The 19094-nt window shown below is 34.5% G+C and overlaps 2 protein-coding genes across 3 annotated transcripts in view; both read left to right on the top strand.

Annotated features, from left to right (window-relative positions):
- LOC133191018 (uncharacterized) overlaps nt 1-6925 on the top strand; it is a 21231-nt gene extending 14306 nt beyond the window's left edge. Inside the window, exons 4-8 of one of the 2 annotated variants that reach the window (XR_009721652.1) lie at nt 665-739; nt 3348-3410; nt 5331-5412; nt 5723-5880; nt 6910-6925. Coding sequence is in view for 1 of the 2 variants with exons in the window: in XM_061326678.1 (XP_061182662.1) it covers nt 665-739; nt 3348-3410; nt 5331-5412; nt 5723-5821 (319 nt within the window). In the remaining variant the exon portion in view is untranslated. Of the gene's footprint in view, nt 1-664; nt 740-3347; nt 3411-5330; nt 5413-5722; nt 6657-6909 lie in introns of those variants that run through there. The other variant, XM_061326678.1, reaches the window with a different exon arrangement.
- LOC133191017 (collagen alpha-5(IV) chain-like) lies at nt 6761-19094 on the top strand. Its single transcript, XM_061326677.1, has 11 exons — nt 6761-7000; nt 7217-7252; nt 7708-7804; nt 7912-8034; nt 8202-8507; nt 9052-9221; nt 12416-12613; nt 13241-13405; nt 17102-17245; nt 17887-18069; nt 18572-19094. The coding sequence occupies exons 1-7, from the start codon at nt 6938-6940 to the stop codon at nt 12551-12553; spliced, it is 933 nt and encodes a 310-aa protein (XP_061182661.1). The 5' UTR covers nt 6761-6937; the 3' UTR covers nt 12554-12613; nt 13241-13405; nt 17102-17245; nt 17887-18069; nt 18572-19094.

The raw sequence follows: 19094 nt of genomic DNA, 5'->3' as shown, positions 1-19094 counted from the left end.
ATTTTTTTTTTAAATGTATGAATTTCTTACCTTGATCTTTGACCTTAAAATCAACAGGGGTTTTCTGTTCAAAGAGAAGTAAGTTTACCATCTGGAAACCATTTCTTGCAATGTATGAATTACTGATCTTGACCTTTTGACCTCAAAATTGATAGAGGTCTCCCTTATGCCATAGGCAGTTGGGCAGGGCTTTCAAAAATGTTAGAAACAGGCGGTACTTTTTCAAAAATAGGAGGTAGCTTGTGGAAGAGATTTTAATTAAATTTGAGAGTTATTAAATTTTTCTCCAACGAGTATTTTGGCCGGTATATTCATAACATCAGCCGGATAAAAGTACCGGGTACCAGCACATTTCATTGCAAAAGCTCGAAAGCTCTTTGAGATATTGTCCAGACATAAAGTGTTATACACAGATAGAATGACAGACAGATGGATGGACTGATGGACAGACAGAGAAATTACTCATGTCTTCCAATCCAATTATGATAATCTGTAAAGCATACATAAAACACATAATGCACAAGTCTCTAAAGTGGCTGATCAAGTCTCAGATTGGATTTAGTGATTTTATAATGTACAATTTTGTATTTTGTTCATAAGATAATTCAAAAGATCGGCTTTAATATGTATCTTCTGGCAATAAAATGTATTTTTTAATCCACAGGGAAATCCTGGAGATGGATTTTATGGATTTGGTTCAAAAGGTGATCCGGGTAATCCAGGATGAAGGGTTCCTAGTGTAAGTATCAACACCATAACAACTGGATTTCAGACGTGTTATCTCACACTATATATAATGAAATGTAAATCTTAATGTAACTTTAACAAGTTAAGTTCTATGATTAAATTTCAGTAAAGGATCATTCTCTATAAGGCCGTTTTGCAGCCTACAATGACTTCAAATTTTCAAATAGTATTTTTTCCCTTAAAAACTGCATGAGTCAGTAGGCTAATGTTCCAATTTAATGATAAATGTTGATTGGTTAATGATACAAAAGTATTTGTTATGATATAGGGTCACAAAGTAAGGTACTATCGGTTGGTATTAGCATTAGGGTAATGGGAAAACTCAAGAGGGTTGGTGTGTTAGGTAACTCCTATACATGTCATAACCACCTTTAACCAACACCAAAATTTGCATGTAAACTTCTTATGAACATAAAAAGTGACTACCAAATTATCAACTTGGTTAAAGGTGGTTATGACATGTAAATAAAAACTTTTCACTTCATTTTTATGATATTTGCAGGAAAAGCTAACTACTTACAATGAAGGATATCAGCTTATGTAGATTATTTCTTATTATAAACTTCCACTTAGAGTACATGTTTCTATTGATTTACTAAGAATTTATATAAGCCATGCATGTTTACTCAAAAAAGGTAAACTTTTTACTTAAAAAATCTAAAATCAAAGGACTGAAATGACTGGTTGTTATGAAATTACGTGAAGACAAGTCTCATTGAACTATCTGCTAGAAATAAATTTTTTATAGACTATAAGGCATGAATATAAGTTACTTATTATAATTATATTATTTATAAGGATAGTTTAGTTTATCTATGCTACTTCTTTGTATTTGTATTTCCTTAGGAGTACTGCATATTTGTTATTAGTTCTAGAAATGATAAAAGCTATTTTTGTTGTAGCGGGAAGATGCATTTGCTATTTGTGTTATAAACTTAATTTTTCTATGGGTACACATGTAACTTTTATAGATAGAGAATTACTGATGGGATGGTTTCATAATGGAAATTCTCGCCTTGACCTTTTAGAAGGACACTTTTCCGTATGAGTGACATAGGATCCATGTATTTTGTTAACTGGGTGTTGAGAGGACTCAATCTATTCATCACACTTCTTTGGTAGCATCAATATAAGTTATGAGAACAGTAGTTCTGTCTTCGAAAATAAAACGCCAAGGAGGAAAGGGGTTCCTAAATGTCACGTGATTGATAATTGAATGTTGCTTTACGTCATTTTAGAATTTTTCACCCAGATAAAGAGATCATCCACTTAAGGTGAAGTGTCACAATTTTGATTTATGCATGGTTTCAGTATTGACCAACACCTACCGTGGGACAGGACCTCCTTCTTTAAGATAATATCCAAGAGACCCATGACTTTTACTTTTAATGCTGAGGACTTAGCAAAGGAACTGTCACTACCCGTGTTAAACACCTTAGTTCTTGACGCAGCACGGAAAGAGAATTTAATTCTCAGGTTTCAAGAGTGCGAAAGGAGTGTCATCTCTTATGGTCCAATTTGTACCTGGGATGTTGTAGAACTCTATTAGTCCATGGATCATGGATATACTAAAACTTCTGATATGCGTAGTGGAAGGAACTGTTGAAAATTTACTCCATTTTATGGAGTGCCGTGGGGGGGGGGGGGGGGCTCAACTTTTATACTTACATTTGTGTATTATAGTTAAGATAGCATTTTAAATTAAATATATTGTTTTACATGCGTAATTAAATTGAATCAAATCAACTCTTACGATGTTATTTCATTTTACGTCAATATATATATATTTAATACAGCCGTTCTGAGTTTTATGTACTGACTATTAACATGTACTTGCATTGATATTTTCATCCTGTAAATTAATGAATTCTTTATTTTTTTTGCAAATGTAGACTATATTTTATAAATTACAACTTAATTTTGATTTAATCACAAACAAAATTCATTCATTGCTTTAAACATTTGATACACAACTTTTATAGTTCAAAAGAAACTTAGAAATCTCATGTCTTGCATGGGCATTTTATGCGTAAAATAGGTACCACATCTATAGAAACAATACACAAGTACAATATAAACATATATGAAATAATACTTTTAATTAAATGCTAATTAAACATTTTTCAACATCGTACGAGGTGCATTTTGTAAAGATTTACATTCAAAATATGCAAAATGTGAATGCGTCAAATTCTTGCCATAAAAAAATATCTTTAGCCTTAAATTAAACAATCTTTGCTTTTATTACTTAAGTCTGATATGTTTCCGACATAAATAAACAATTTTTGATCATTGACATCTAGAAACATGCCTGAAAACTTGATGTAAATAGACCTACCCTCAATTTTTCTTTACTTGACGGCCGTTTGTGATCTTTAAATCACGCGACTTAGGTGATAGATGTTGAAAAACAAACATCAAAACATGAAATATAATGATTAAAGTTACATAAAATCACATTTTTAAGTGATTTTATCGTAGGCCGGAAAATGGCCCTATAGAGAATCATCCTTTAAGAGCTTTATTCCATAATAAATATTTCTGTAATTGTTCCAGTTTATGTCTGACAATGATTAAATCTTGGACATATCTATTTTTAGGGTGATCCTGGCATTCCAGGTCGACCTGGACTCCCTGAGCCTTTTGGCCCTCCAGGTCCTAGGGTAAGAAATGTTCAGTCAGTTTCTATTATGACACATGTACAATTATCAGAAGACAACAGGATCTCACAAGGAAAAAATCGATATTTTTATGCCCCCATTGTGGGGGCCCATTGCGGGTCCACAATGGAGGATCAAAGTTTTACATAGAAATATATAGGAAAAATCTTTAAAAATCTTCTTCTCAAGAACAGCAAAGCCCTGATTGATCATATTTATGTGGAAGTATTTATTGTTTTTGTCCTGTCTGTCTGTCTATCTGTTTGTCTGTCTGTCTGTTGTCAACTTTAACCCATAACTTTTGATTGGTTAGAGCTATGACTTTCATATTTCACATGTGTATTCCTTGTGACAAGACCTTTCCTTGGGTACCATCATATTTGACCTTTTGACCTTGACCTTGGAGTTTGACCCACTTTTGCAAAATTTTATGAGACTTTAACCTTGGCCATAACTTCTGAACAGTTGGTGCTTGGGGTTTCAAACTTCACGTGTATTCCTTGTGACAAGACCTTCCTTTGGATACCAACCACTTTGACCCTTTGACCTTGACATAGGAGTTTGACCTACTTTCAAAAAACTTTAACCTTGGCCATAACTTTGAATGATTGGTGCTAGGGCTTTCATACTTTACATATTTAATCCTTGTGACAAGACCTTCCTTTAGATAACAACAACTTTGACCTTGACCTAGACGTTTTACTTACTTTTAGAAAACTATAACCTTCGCCATAACTTTTGAACAGTTGCAGCTAGGGCTTTCAAATTTCACAGGTATATTCCTCGAGACAAGACCTTTCTTTGGATACCAACATTTTTTACCTTTTGGCCTGGATTTTGACTTGCATTTGAGAAACTTTAACCTTCGCCATAAGCTGCCATATGGGGGCATCAGTGTTTCACAAACACATCTTGTTGTTTCCATAATTTGCTATACCTGTACAAGATTATACATGTGTTATAGTAAAATGATTTTAAGACAAATTTAATGAAACTACTTTGCTTCACGAATTACAGTTCATAAATATAGCATCAGCATACAGTAAAACATGCTTTATATATGAATGCTTGTGATTTTGCTTTGTGATAAATGTAATTCTTTATATCTGTTAGCTTCACAATAAGTTTAAAACTCTGGGGAATGAAAATGACTTCACTGTAGGCATTAATTCATTATAAGTGTGTTCGCTATAAGCATGTTTTACTGTATTTCTATTTTTATTATATAAACACAAATGTTTAAAAAGTACCATATTGATTTTTGATATAATAAATGAAAACAGTATAAGGGAGATAATTTTTCTCTCTGTACACCATTTATTGTTATTTGCTAGTTCCTGCAGGAAGTGATCAAAATACAGTCAAACCTCCTTGTCTCGAACTCGATGGGACCGAGAAAAAACTTCAAGATATCTGAAGATTCGAGATATCGAGGGTAAAATACATAGAAGAATAAGTGGGTGGGACTTCCAAATCGCATCGACATATCCATGGTATTTGAGATATTAGTGTTTGAGATACCGAAGTTCAACTGTAACTACATAAATTTTTTTTGATCTTGTAACATAAGTCTAGAAATACAAGAACATGAAAGAAGATAAGTACATGTACCTGTCCCAGTGTTGAGGAATTTTTTTGGTCTGTTTTCTTTGGTCATATTTTCAAAATAAAATATATTGACATAAATTTGCTAGATCTTTATGATATCTCTTCATTATTCCAACAATGAAGCCATCAAAGAAGTGGGGTACAGGGAGGGGAAGCAGGAAATTACTAAATAGTATTGAATATATTTTAGGGCATTCATATGATGTAGTTTTTTTTAATTTTAATTTTCTTGTAGCTCAGTTGAATATTGTGGTACCTTCATTTATCATAAAATGTATCTTTTCTAATTAAATATAACTTCTTTAAAATTTTTAGGGGCCGACTGGAATTCCAGGAGGTAACCGGGCCAAAGGGAAGCATGGGAGACCAGGTTAGAAATCCCCCCAAAGGTGAAAAGGTCAGTGTTCATTGGTAGTTGAAGTTACAGGTATACTTCTGTAGATAAATCACTTATCATGCATTATAATCATTCACCACAATGTTGTTGAAGAATAGCACATGTAATGTAAATAGTCTAAGAATATTTCATGCAAAATATCCTTTATTATTTAACCAATGCTAAAGAGGCATTAGAAAGTTTATTTTGGTCACCAGTGTAAATGTAAAACATTGAATTTATCATTAAGAAAATTTTAAAACTGTGTAAAAATTCCAGGCTAATTGACCTGTTGTGTTGACCTATAATTTACATGATTGTTTGTTTTCAGGAAGAGGTAGGATTACCTGGTCTCAAAGGTCCTAAAGGCTCCATCGCAACTTTACCAGGAAACAAACCAAACGAGATTCTGATGGAAGAAAAGGGGTAGAGCCAGGTGAGGGAGGAAGACCTGGAAGACCCAGATTTAATGGAATGAGTGGTGATCCGGTTAGTGGGAAATTCCCTACTGTTACTCTCTCTGTCATAACAATCCAACTTAACTTGAAAAGAGCAAGAGCCACTTAGGGCCTTTTTTGGCCCTGAGAATTTTTGAAAAATCGAAACTGCTCAGTTTTGGTTGAAAATGCAGAATTTATAACTTGGACCCTTGGTGACCGTGTATCTATTGAACATGACGTAATTTTCTCTCTAGTCAATGCATTATGACGTCATAAAATGCATCATTTTTCCCATATCCTGTAAATTCCCTTAAAAATGGCCAAAAGTTGAGGTATTTTTTCAATATTTCATATAGAGCACAACCTCTGATCCAAAATATGCAATTACATAATGAAAGATCTGTTTCTGAAGATCAAAACATGTTTTAATTTTTGGACCGTGCAGGGCTGTGCTCATATTTTATTTCTTTGCTGAGGATAGTCAAATACACATGTTTTCTGCAAAATTCAAGAACATTGCATTTTCTCAAAGCCTGTTTTCCAATACCTGGATTCTCAAAAAGAAATTTTGTTATAGGAAATGAAAGCACTAAGTCTCTACTTTATTTTGATATATGAAATGGGACAGAGGGTGATAGTCAATTAATTGATATAAGGGCATGGCCATTTTATGCAAAAAGTGAACCTAGCTCTTTGTCTTTTATTATTCCTTTATCTGAAGGCCATAGACATGGACAATCTGTAATAAGTTGTAGTAGAAAAATTTAATTTCATATTATATAACAATTTTTTGAAAAACATGTACCGGTAACTGAAAAAAACATAGACTGAGATAGATTTGATTTATAATGTAGCTTTCATTGACTTTTACCTGGATTTTTGTTTTTAGGGATTTCCAGTTTTGCCAGGTGATAAAGGGCCTTTTGGGATGCCTGGAATGCAAGAAATGAGGGAATGCAATGATGGGGGGATCATTTTGACTCTTTATTTGCCCTTATTTTTATGGCGATTTTAATTTTATGTCTTAGGTATGGTGATAATATGATATTTTGTTTCTATGACCTTTTTTTTGGGCAAGAGAGGTAAGGACGGCCCACCAGGACCCTATGGTTTGGAAGGAGAACGGAGAAAAGGGGAGACAAGGATATGATGGATTACCAGGAGGAACAGTAAGATCCACCCCTCAAATTAACTAAGGCATAAAGGCTTATTTTAGATTTTAGTAAAATAGAGTGGCAACAAACAATAACTGATAGACTAGAAAGTTCAGATTTTACACTATTTATGGAGTTCTGAATAAGAAATTTATAATTAGATCTTATGTCACAATCAGGGTAAATTTTGTATTTTTGTCACCTTTCCTAAGGCTGTTTCTCTGCTTTTAGGGCAGAACTGGAGACCCTGGTTTTCAGGGGATGAGGGTGACCTTGGAGATCTGGTAGGTTGCCATGACAATACAATTATTTGGCAATGTTACATAATATCTTTATAATGATATTCAAATTGTTTAATATGTATAGATTTCAAAAGTAGTAGTGAATTACTTGCATCACATTAATTGCTCAGTACAGTCCTCATTTGGAAAATCTAGAATCAGACCCAAAATTGTTTCCATTTGTGAACCTTTCTCCTCAAAATTTGCATGTGATTAATTTTTGAAATTGTACATGATTTTAATCCTTCAATATTCCAAATTTGGAATATTTGGAAGCAGTTTTTTTGTGTCATTTCCAAAATATATATAAGAAAAATTATCCATACTTATTTACAAATTCTTAATGAATAACAAATAGTTTTGATTTTACTAAATTTTAATGTTTAGAATTCAGTTAAATATTCAAGTACATGTAAATGATTTAAAAAAATGAAATTGCAGGGTCCAGAAGGAGATCCAGATGGTGCGAGTCAAGGTCGTCCTGGACCCAGAGGTCGACCTGGTGACCCTGGCCCACAAGGTCTTCCAGGATTCCCGGGTAAGGTTTAGGAATTCAATTAATAATTACTTGGTATAAATAGATGTGAGAATTAATATTTAGAAATGCTGTCAGATGATTGATCTTATAATTTGTATACTGCACAGGAAATGACGGTCTAGATGGTCAAATGGGACGTGATGGTCCCCCTGGCCTACCGGGGCCTGTTGGGATACCTGGGAGGAGAGGACCTGTTGGATTCTCCTATCCAGGAGACAAGGGAGACCAAGGTATTTTTTTTAGGATTATTATGTTGATTTGCACAAAGTACAAAAATTTAGGTTTTTTTATTTCTTTTTTTCTTTGAATAATCATAGCATTGTGCACTTGTTTGCATTTTCTCAATCCCTAATTAACATTTTCTAAGCTCAAGCAATGATTACTTATTTTATTCCAGGTGGCTTTGGTCTTGATGGAGTGCCTGGATTGCCTGGAATACCTGGATTAAAAGGAGTGCCAGGAGATTTGGGACCACCTGGAGAAACGGTTCAAGGATACACTGGTGAACAGGGCCAAGTAGGAAGACCTGGTCTTGATGGACTTCCTGGTACTAGGGGAGAACCTGGTCCTGAGGGATTTCCTGGTATCCGTGGAGATGGTCTGGATGTTACTGGTCCAAGAGGTCCTTCAGGATTTCCCGGAGAGGAGGGAGATCCAGGAATCCCTGGAGAGGATGGGCGTGATGGAATCCCAGGAGAAAGAGGTATGTCTTTTTTCTTTTCAATATATTAATAGATAGTTTGAAAGAAAATGTTGAATTTAAATAATAATGAGCTTTAATACTTTAGCACCAACTTAAAAGAATTGTTATTCCAAATCTGAATTTGAATGCTGTTACCTGTTAGACAGCTGACTATTCTGTGCTTTGTGAAGGCTAGTCAGCTGGTTCTTATCCTATGTTGGACAGCTGACTATTCTGTGCTTTGTGAAGGCTAGTCAGCTGGTTCTTATCCTCTGATCATTCATTGACTAGTAGGCTTGTGTAAAATCAGAGCAGATCTAAACCAAATGATAGCATTGTCATGTTTGTGGATATCTTAGGACACTAAAAAGGATTGACTTAATGTTAAAAAGCTGTGTCACTGGGGTGTATGGTGATAATAGGCATTGTGGGGATCATAAACCTTTTATTCAATTACATGTGCACCTATCAAGGTTTTCCCTTTTCACCATGAATTAACTAGCTTTGTTGTAAAGCCAGTGTCTTTTTTTTTCATGCAATTTTTTCCCTATCTGTTCAATTTCAGGTAGAAGAGGTGACGACTGTGGGGTTTGTCCTGGGGGTGAGCCTGGTTTTAGGGGAGATCCAGACGATCCCGGTTTTGATGGACTTCCTGGACAACCAGGTCAACCAGGTTTCCCAGGACAACCAGGAGAACCGGGCATACCTGGAATACCTGGTCAAAAGGGCATACCAGTAAGTGAAACCAGATGAAAAACATTTCTATCCAGTGTCTTGGATTTTAAAAGTATTACAAGCTTCAGTTACCTGTAGTTGCTAGGAATACTCTTCAACAAAATATATGTTGCTCAAATCTCATCGGTAACTCTTTTGTTTTTAATAAACTTACACATACCCATAGCTTGACCATTTGGATGCCATCTTTATATAAGAGGATAATTTGTTCCCATTCACATTCAGTACTTTGAAAATGCTGTAAGCAAATTAATGACGATAAAATACAGTCAATTCTTGAAATATTGCCATTTGTTTCATGCCATCCTCACAATAATGCCATGATTTTTCAGGAACATTTTTCCTGCTTTGTAAAATTCTCTTTATAATGCCAAATTCACATACCACCATCCGCCACCCTGTTTTCACAATAAACTTCCATTCCAAAGTGTCAGTTATCTCAATATATGGTTTGTTCCCGTTTTGCACACATTTGAATTTCAGGTATTGAAAAAATGTGTGCAAAACGGGAATTTGTCCAGGTAAGATAATTACTTAATTGATATAGTCTATATCATAGTTGTGAATTTGGAGAAAAAGAATCTATTGCAAGTATATGAAGAAAATTGATTAATTTTGCATTAATTATTTTTCTATTTTGATTTATTTCTGTAATTTCATAATAAGAAAAAATATTTCAAAACATAAAAAAAATTTCATAAATACTAATCAAAACTATAATAATTTATTGTAATGTACATTCATATGATACTAACTGGGCAAATAATTTTTTTTTATTAAGATTGAATTCATTAACTCATTCATATTATCTTCATGAAGTTAAGAAAAGGGGGGACTGCAATAATTATATTTGTAGACCCGATTTATCAATTTCAGTTGGAATGGACATGTTAAATTTTCAAACTTTATTCTTTTAAATATTTATTATGATGCATTGGTGAAATATTGGTAACTCAAGGTAAATCCCAGACGGGGATCAGACTATAATTGCTATCAAAACATATTTAACACCTATTGTTCTATACCTAATTATCAAATGTGTGCAAAACGGGAACACACCCAATATACTACCACAGGTGCATGTAGTCAGTGAAGCGTTTAATTGGTTGTCGCTATCCAGATCACCATTGTAAAAACAGACAAGGTAATTAGAGAATTAAATAAACAATAAATTTTATTAAACATTAACTGTAATTAAAAATTTGCTTTCTGTTTAATAAAAATGATATCGTCATGGCTAAAGTTCTCCAATGACTATATTGGTTTGACAATCCCTACTTCAAACGATGCAAAGTTTGCTTTAAAAACAGTGATACAGTATTAATTGTGAAAGTTTCAGCAACGACAATGCCTTGAACAAATGTATTTACAGGATTACATATTATTGGCAATAGAACAGGACAATCCTCACTGTATTTTTTAAAAACAAAAGTTATCATACATAAAAACTTATTTCAAGCATTTTCTTAATTTAAATTGAAATGTGTTTTTATATTATAATAAATACTACAAAGAAAATAAACACTAAATTTTTTATTTTCAAGAATGGTAACTCTACTTCATGTTTCCCTAAAGATGGGAAATTCAATTCATCCCAAATTTGTTATACCACATTGAATTCTAAATTACAAAAGGTGGTGGTTTATTGAGAATTTACTGTAGATGTAATGTAAGAAGTTTAATAATTTTAAAGATTGGACCGGTTTACAGTTCAATAACAAAATTGTTGGAATGCTCCCCTCAGCATTTGATTTTTTTTAGCTCACCTGAGCCAAAGGCTCAAGTGAGCTTTTCTGATCAAAATTTGTCCATTGTCTGTCGTTGTTGTCGTCGTTGTTGTCATTGTCATTGTTGTTGTAAACTTTTCACATTTTCATCTTCTTCTCAAGAACCACTGGGCCAATTTCAACCAAACTTGCCACAAAGTATCCTTGGGTAAAGGGGATTCAAGTTTGTTCAAATGAAGGGCCACGCCTTCTTCCAAGGGGAGATAATTAAGAATTCGTGAAAAATTAATGGCATCATTAAAAAATCTTCTTCTCAAGAACCACTGTTCTTGAAAATATGGAACTTATGTGGAAGCATCCTCAGGTAGTGTAGATTCAAGTTTATTCAAATCATGACCCCTGGGGGTCGGGTGGGGCCACAATGGGCGATCAAAGTTTTACATAGGAATATATAGGAAAAATCTTTAAAAATCTTCTCAAGAACAGCAAAGCCATGATTGGTCATATTTATATGGTAGCTTCCTCAGGTAGTGTAGATTCAAGTTTGTTCAAATCATGACCCCCGGGGGTCGGGTGGGGCCACAATGGGCGATCAAAGTTTTACATAGGAATATATAGGAAAAATCTTTAAAAATCTTCTTCTCAAGAACAGCAAAGCCATGATTGGTCATATTTACATGGAAGCATCCTCAGGTAGTGTAGATTCAAGTTTGTTCAATCATGACCCCCGGGGGGTCGGGTGGGGCCACAATGGGCGATCAAAGTTTAACATAGGAATATATAGGAAAAATCTTTAAAAATCTTCTTCTTAAGAACAGCAAAGCCATGATTGGTCATATTTACATGGAAGCATCCTCAGGTAGTGTAGATTCAAGTTTGTTCAAATCATGACCCCTGGGGGTCGGGTGGGGCCACAATGGGCGATCAAAGTTTTACATAGGAATATGTAGGAATAATCTTTAAAAATCTTCTTCTCAAGAACAGCAAAGCCATGATTGGTCATATTTATATGGTAGCATCCTCAGATAGTGTAGATTCAAGTTTGTTCAAATCATGACCCCCGGGGGTTGGGTGGGGCCACAATGGGCGATCAAAGTTTTACATTGGAAAATATAGGAAAGGTCTTTTAAAAATTTCTTCTCAAGAACAGCAAAGCCATGATTGGTCATATTTACATGGAAGCATCCTCAGATAGTGTAGATTCAAGCCACCGGGGGTCGGGTGGGGCCACAATGGGCGATCAAAGTTTTACATAGGAATACATTGGTTTAATCTTTAAAAATCTTCTATTCAAGAACAGCAAAGCCATGATTGGTTATATTTAAATGGAAGCATCCTCAGATGATGTAGATTCAAATTTGTTCAATTCATGACCTCAGATGAGCTGATTTAATTTTTTACCTGTATAAGGGTTTATCATAATTTTGTTTTTTTGGAAACTGCACTGAAGTTGGATAAAACTTGCAGGGTTCAGATGGTTTTCCTAGAGAAGTTGGAAGGGTTGGACCTAAAGGTGAGCCTGGGGATTTGGAAGTCCCCTTCACTCTAAGAATGAAGGGGAAGCCTGGCGAGCAGGGACCAAGGGGACCAGTTGGCAGAGCATGATCACCAGGATCTGGTGGCCCCCACAGACCCCCAGGTTTCTCTGGGATACCTGGAGAAAGGGTAAAAGTCACTACTTCAAATAAGAGAAAAATCAAATTTTGTTTCATTGTCTGTTAGCTTTTGAGAAGTAGGACTTAAATGATGAGACTTTGTTTTCTGACAATTTCTTCCAAGTTCTTCTTGCTTTACGTTTTTTCAACTGTATGGATCCAGAATGATATGGAGAAACATGTATAGATAATGCACAGAATAAATGAATGAGAAAAAGTACATTGTGGATAGTATTAATGAGTTTTGTATTTACTGACACCTTTCTCTTCTAGTTAAAAGAAATCATAAAGTGGTATACAACCATTTTAGATACACTGTAATTATTAATAACAATCTGTTGGACTTTGTTTAAAAAGATGTAATTTTTAAAATAAATGATGAATGGATGATATAATGTCAATAGTTCTAGCAATAATTGCCTGAAAATTTACAGGAAACTGTTTATTTTTAAAAAGATACTAAAAAGATAACAAATCTACTTAATCTATGCTATGTCTATTGTACTCTTATCCAGTAAATTACAAAATTGAAATTGAAATCATGTCATCATGAATGAGGATAAAGATAGAATAAGGAGATGGCATTATGGAAAGAAATTTTATGGTTTGAATATATAAATATTTTTGATATTTCCAGGGTATTGTTGGAGACCCAGGACTAAAGGGCTTGGATGGTTTGCCTGGACTACAAGGGGAAGATGGTCTGCCTGGTGAATTTGGAGATTCCATTCCTGGAGAAGTTGGATGTGCTGGACCTAAGGGATTTCCTGGACTGGTTGTGAGGGCCCCCCTGGATTAAAAGGTAGAGCCTTTTTACTGAGGCAGTATATAGAATAAGTAAGGAGTGAAAGCAAGTCATTTTGTTTTTTAAATTCTATAAGATGATAACATACATAAACAAATGAAAATTCACAAATACACTTTCAAATGCTCACATTTGGAAAATTGCATGTTGCTTCTTGCCATTAGTTTCGTATTTTAATGTACAAATGACAGGAATTGTTTTTTAAAAGATTTCTTTTTTTAGCTCACCTGAGCTGAAAGCTCAAGTGAGCTTTTCTGATCACCCGTTGTCCGTCGTCCGTCCGTCCAGCTATCCGTCCGTCTGTCCATCCATCAGTCTGTAAATTTTTCTCATTTTCAACTACTTCTCAAGAACCACTGGGCCAATTTTAACCAAACTTAGTACAAAGCATTCTTGGGTGAAGGGGATTTTAAATTGTTAAAATAAAGGGCCAAGTCCCCTACAAAGGGGAGATAATCAAGAAAATACAAAAATTGGGTGGGGTCATTAAAAAATCTCCTTCTCAAGAACCACTGGGCCAGAAAAGCTGAAACTTATGTGGAAGCATCCTGGGGTAGTGTAGATTCTAAATTGTTCAAATGATATCCCCTGGGGGTAGGGTGGGGTCACAATAGGGAATCCAAGTTTTACATTGAAATATGTAGAAAAAAATCTTTAAAAATCTTCTTCTCAAGAACCACTGGGCCAGAAAAGCTGAAACTTATGCGGAAGGATCCTGGGGTAGTGTAGATTTTAAATTGTTCTAATCATGACCCAGGGGGGTAGGGCAGGGCCACAATAAGTACTAAGGGGGGGGGAGAAATCAGGTGAAAAACAGCAAGGCCAAAATTACTCATTGTGGCCCATGATCCTTTTGTTTCTAAATTTGCCTAGGCCTTTTCCCTCGGCTAGGTTGGGCTAGCATTTCCGTATGCTAGGTTGGGGGGTGATTTTTATACGGTTTTTAGGATTTTTCTACAAGGCAGGAATTTACAGTTGTTTTTTATTTATACTATAATTTTTTTTGGTTTGTCTATTTAAACAATAAAATGGTTTCTTTGGTTGTTAGTATGGGAATTAATGTCGCAGCTGTTGCAGAAAAAAATGCGTAATCAATTATTGTATTATTGATATGTACGTCATAGTATGCTTCATTGATGGAACAGCCACTGATCAAGAAATCCATACAGGTGATATGCCTATAGTGTTCTTCATGAACTATAAACGGCAATGGTTTTCTTTAGAAATAAAGAGAAAATATTCAGTGGATGTAAATATACAAAGGTTAATAAATTTTGTTGTTTATTGGAGCTGGTGTTTTCATTACAATTGACATGAGGTGTTGAAATAAGGTACAAATAAGCTCGGAAATAAGACCAAGCAGAATCTCAAATCAAAATAAGAACCTGGGAAATAATAAACATGAAAATATAGGAGAATGTATACAAAAATATTCTAGAACCACTAATGAAAATGGTGTTCTAAAGTTTACTCCTATTACACATCCAATCAATTCTGAAACTATTAAGGATTGTTCCTTGCAATTTATGAATTAAAGTGGTTTCTGGAGAGAAAAAATTGGAGTCAGTTGGTCAAAGTTTGCCACTTAAACCAAACTTGTCACAAAGCGTCCTTGGGTGAGTGGGATTCATGTTTATTTAAATGAAGGACCACAAACAAAATAAGTTGTCTCTTACAATGAGACTTACAGTTAAACATTTTGTGAAAGGGTTACAGCTTAATGTTTTTGAACAGATCTTATTCCAAAGTAACTAAGCCCTATGGTGACTAAACATGTATGGATGATGCATCTAGGGATGCACACTACTAGGCTTGCTTCTGAAGCTGGATCTGACCTACATTTTTTGAATGAATAAAGTTTTTTTTATCCCCAGCAATTGAAGATTTGGGAGTTATAAAGGAAACACCTAGTCAACAACTATTCCATAATTCTAAAAGAATATTCATGACCAAAGGATTTGTCATTTTTTAAACCAAGGTCTTTTTAGCAAGTTCAAGGTTCAAGGGGGGAGGGGGGGTGGTACTATTTTATGAGCTTGCTCATTGTACCTCTAGTTGTAGCAAGTTTCATTCCCAATAATTGTATTAAGCCCTTTGATAAACAAGCTATCATGGGAGATGCATTGATACATCTGCACACTACCAGACTTGATGAACACTACCAGAACATTTATTTGGTGTGAGGTGAGGCTTTGCCTTATACTGGTAGATAACAGTGTCAAGGTGAACTCTTTAAGGTTAAGATGCTTAGAATAGCAAATCCCTCTTTGTTGCATGTTTAAATGAACAGCTTTCAAATTACAAAATTCAAGGACAGCATGCATGTTTTCCTATCTTTTTGTCCTCTGCTTTCACTGAAAGTGGGGGATATTAATTTGGGTCTAGCTGTCTGTCAGTCCATCCATCCAGCTGTATTTTTGTCTGTCTGTAATACTTTTGTTTCTGCGCAATATCTCAAGAACCCTTAGAGCTTTAGCAATGAAATTTTGCATAGCAACTCCCTATGGCCTAAAGAAGAACTGTATTGATTTTGAGGTCAGAAGATCAAAGGTCAAGGTCATAAATTCTGTCTGTTTTAACACTTTCATTTCCACGCAATATCTCGAGAATCCTTTGAGCTTTTGCAATGAAATTTACATAACAACTCCCTGTGGCCTAAGGAAGACTCCTATTGATTTTAAAGTCAAAAGGTCAAGGTTCAAGGTCGTAAATTCATACATTCCGTCTGTGTGTAACACTTTCATTTCCGGGCGATATCTCAAGAAGCTTTTGAGCTTTTGCAATGAAATTTTATACCTTAACTCCCTATGGCCTCTCTGGCCCCTCTCAAAGTGTCCCGCCCCGTTTTTTTTTTTATTGTATTAGAAGTCCTGGGGACTATTTTTAGCACAGGGGCATGTGGAGAGTTATTGCATATTCTATTAGAACTGTTTAGTGAAGGCTAAATTAGACACCATGTATTGACTAAAATTTTGACAATATCGAACTTGAATATAAATAAACATTATATGTGACCTAATGTTTGCATTTAGTTTCTTGTATAATCAAGTGGCATCCGTGGTCTAGGGAAATGATTCTTGCTTAGCAAGTGAGAGGTACTGGGGTCAAATCTTGGACGATACCTTTTTTTTAAATTTTTTTTTGGGGGGGGATTTACTAAATGATAGTATTCAACATGTGAAATGAAAAAGTTATGACGTCTGGCTTGCAAAACTCATAAAATCATTATTACTGTGTGATAAATATTCTATATAAAAAGAATCTTCTATACACATATTAAAGAATAAGCAATCAAATCTTTATATCCATATTAGCATTTTCTATTTCCTTCAGTATACATGTATTCATTTAATAATTCTACAATCCAGGGATGGAGTCCCCCCCCCCCCCCCCCCGAACTGCGCATGCTCTTCTTTTTTCCCTAAGCGGGGGACACAAATTCTCGAATTAGATTGTGTTTTATTGTTTTCATCACAAAACAGTTTGTTTCTTTTTGAAACATTTTATGACAAATTACATTTGATGATTTTATCGTGAGTTACAAAAAAAATATTTAAAACATACAGTACCATATCTTGAAGCATATTTTATTTTATGAGACATCTTTTGAATATTATTTCTTATTTATCAAATTCTAAAAAGAAAATGGTATTTTTATTAAATGAAGTAAGGAAGTCAATTCAAATTTTGCAGGAGAGGAGATGCTTTACCGACAATGCAAATGATGGTTGATGGAGTAGTTAGAACTAGTGTTCCAGATCTGAGATACAGGTTAAGGGGGAATGTCACAGTGGTTTTAAAAGTTATTCATCTCTACTGACAGTGACTGTAGGAGAGGTAAGTATGAAAGTTCTAAATGCTCTCTGTTAATGATTATAATTTTGAGTAATGTATACTGTAAACATATTATGGTAAGTACTAGCTGTACTAAAATGTTTAAATACAGTTGAACTTCGGTATCTCAAACACTGATATCTCGAATGTCATGGGTATGTCGAAGTGATTTGGAAGTCCCAACTACTTATTCTTTCAGTATTTTACCCTTGATATCTCGAATCCTAATCCTTGGATATCTCGAACTTTTTCCTCATCCCATCAAGTTTGATATAATGAGGTTTTACTGTATTTTGTAAATTTAATTGGGCAGTGGTGTAGTCAGCATATCCAGTTGACACACAGTGACAGTAGCTAGTTAATGCTCTCTGAGCATTGAACCCAGCTAAAAAAGGATAAATTGTGTGAAATTATCTATCAAACTGCTATGCCTACATTTCATTTGATGTCAAAACTTGCAATTGTTTCAAGATTAAAAACATCAGGCTGCATGATTCTGTACATTTAACTAGGTGCAGGTGCTTGTAAACTGTTTTCATTTATTTTTATTACAAATAAGTAGAGCTGCAGTGTCATCATAGATTTCTGGTTAATAATCAGATTTGTAAATTTTAAAACTAAGCACATTAAAAATCTAATTTCAGGTGAAGAGGTGGTCACTTTCACATGATGAAAAATCTACCGCTGATTTCAATATCAGAAACTTGAAGTTTACAGGCCAGTCTTTAGAGAGCTTGTTAGGGTGGCATGGAGGAGAGCTCTTAGTGGAATGGAAAAAGTCTGCTTTACAAGATACAAATTTAGGAATAATTTGTGTTAAGAACATGGTTAGTAAATTTAAATTAATATCAATGCTGGAAAGGCTCAATGTACTTTTCTGATTAAATTTTGTCAATTGGCCATATGTCTTTTGTTTACTTTTCACATCTTCACATTTTGAACTTTCTTCAATTGAAGAGCCACATCCTCATGCAAGGGGGGGATAATTAAAAAAGACAAGAATAGGGTGGGTGTCCTTTAAGGTCATTTAAGACAACCACTGGGCTAGAAAAGACGAAACTTTTGTAAAAATTAGCTTTTTGGTAGTAGAGTGGGGCATCAATGGGCAATCAAAGGTTGACATAGTAAAACATAGGAAAAATATTTAAAAATCTTATTCTCAAGAACAGCAATGGCATGATAAGTCATGCCATGGGAAAGGCTCAGTGTACAAACAAGTACTTATGATGTCAGTGTATGAAACATACTGAAATCAGTCCATGTAAAGTTTTTTTGTTTTCACATTTGCTTGTATAAGATAAATATAATATGGTTATATCAATATTGCAGATCATTTTCACGTGTTTGAAGTTGGACAGAGAGCATTTATCAAACTTAGCACACGGTCATTCAGTGGAAAATGAGAGAAGTGTAATCTGCTACTCAAAGCCTTACAACTTCTTTGTTAGAAAAGATCAAGAAGAAATTAGGGATACACTGTTTCATCTTGGTTTGCTCTGCAGACTTGGAAGTTTACACCTGCTTCAGGATTAGCAACACATTTTGCTTTTTTGTGTTATTAAGACCTTGAATACAGCTCAAACATTGTGAATAAGTGCATTAACATGTTAATGAAAAGTGTGATATTAAGTAGAAAATAAAATGATTGGAGAAATCATTGTGCACAGAATCAGGGAAATATTCTAGAAGACTTTTGAAAACAAACGAAAGCAGAATACATTCTAGATAAGGTGACCACAAGATGAACTGTGCCATGTATAATTATTTCTAACCATTGTATCTTTTTGGTTGTTGAAATATTGAAATTAAATACTGTATTTCTTAGCATAAAATAATATTGAATAAAAATAAA

Source organism: Saccostrea echinata, unplaced genomic scaffold (assembly GCF_033153115.1).
Source record: "Saccostrea echinata isolate AGI-Se365-2 ecotype Australia unplaced genomic scaffold, CSIRO_AGI_Sech_v1 ptg000023l, whole genome shotgun sequence".
Lineage (NCBI taxonomy): Eukaryota > Metazoa > Mollusca > Bivalvia > Ostreida > Ostreidae > Saccostrea > Saccostrea echinata.
The sequence above is the reverse complement of the archived record's forward strand: the minus strand, read 5'-3'. Positions and strand labels throughout refer to the sequence as shown.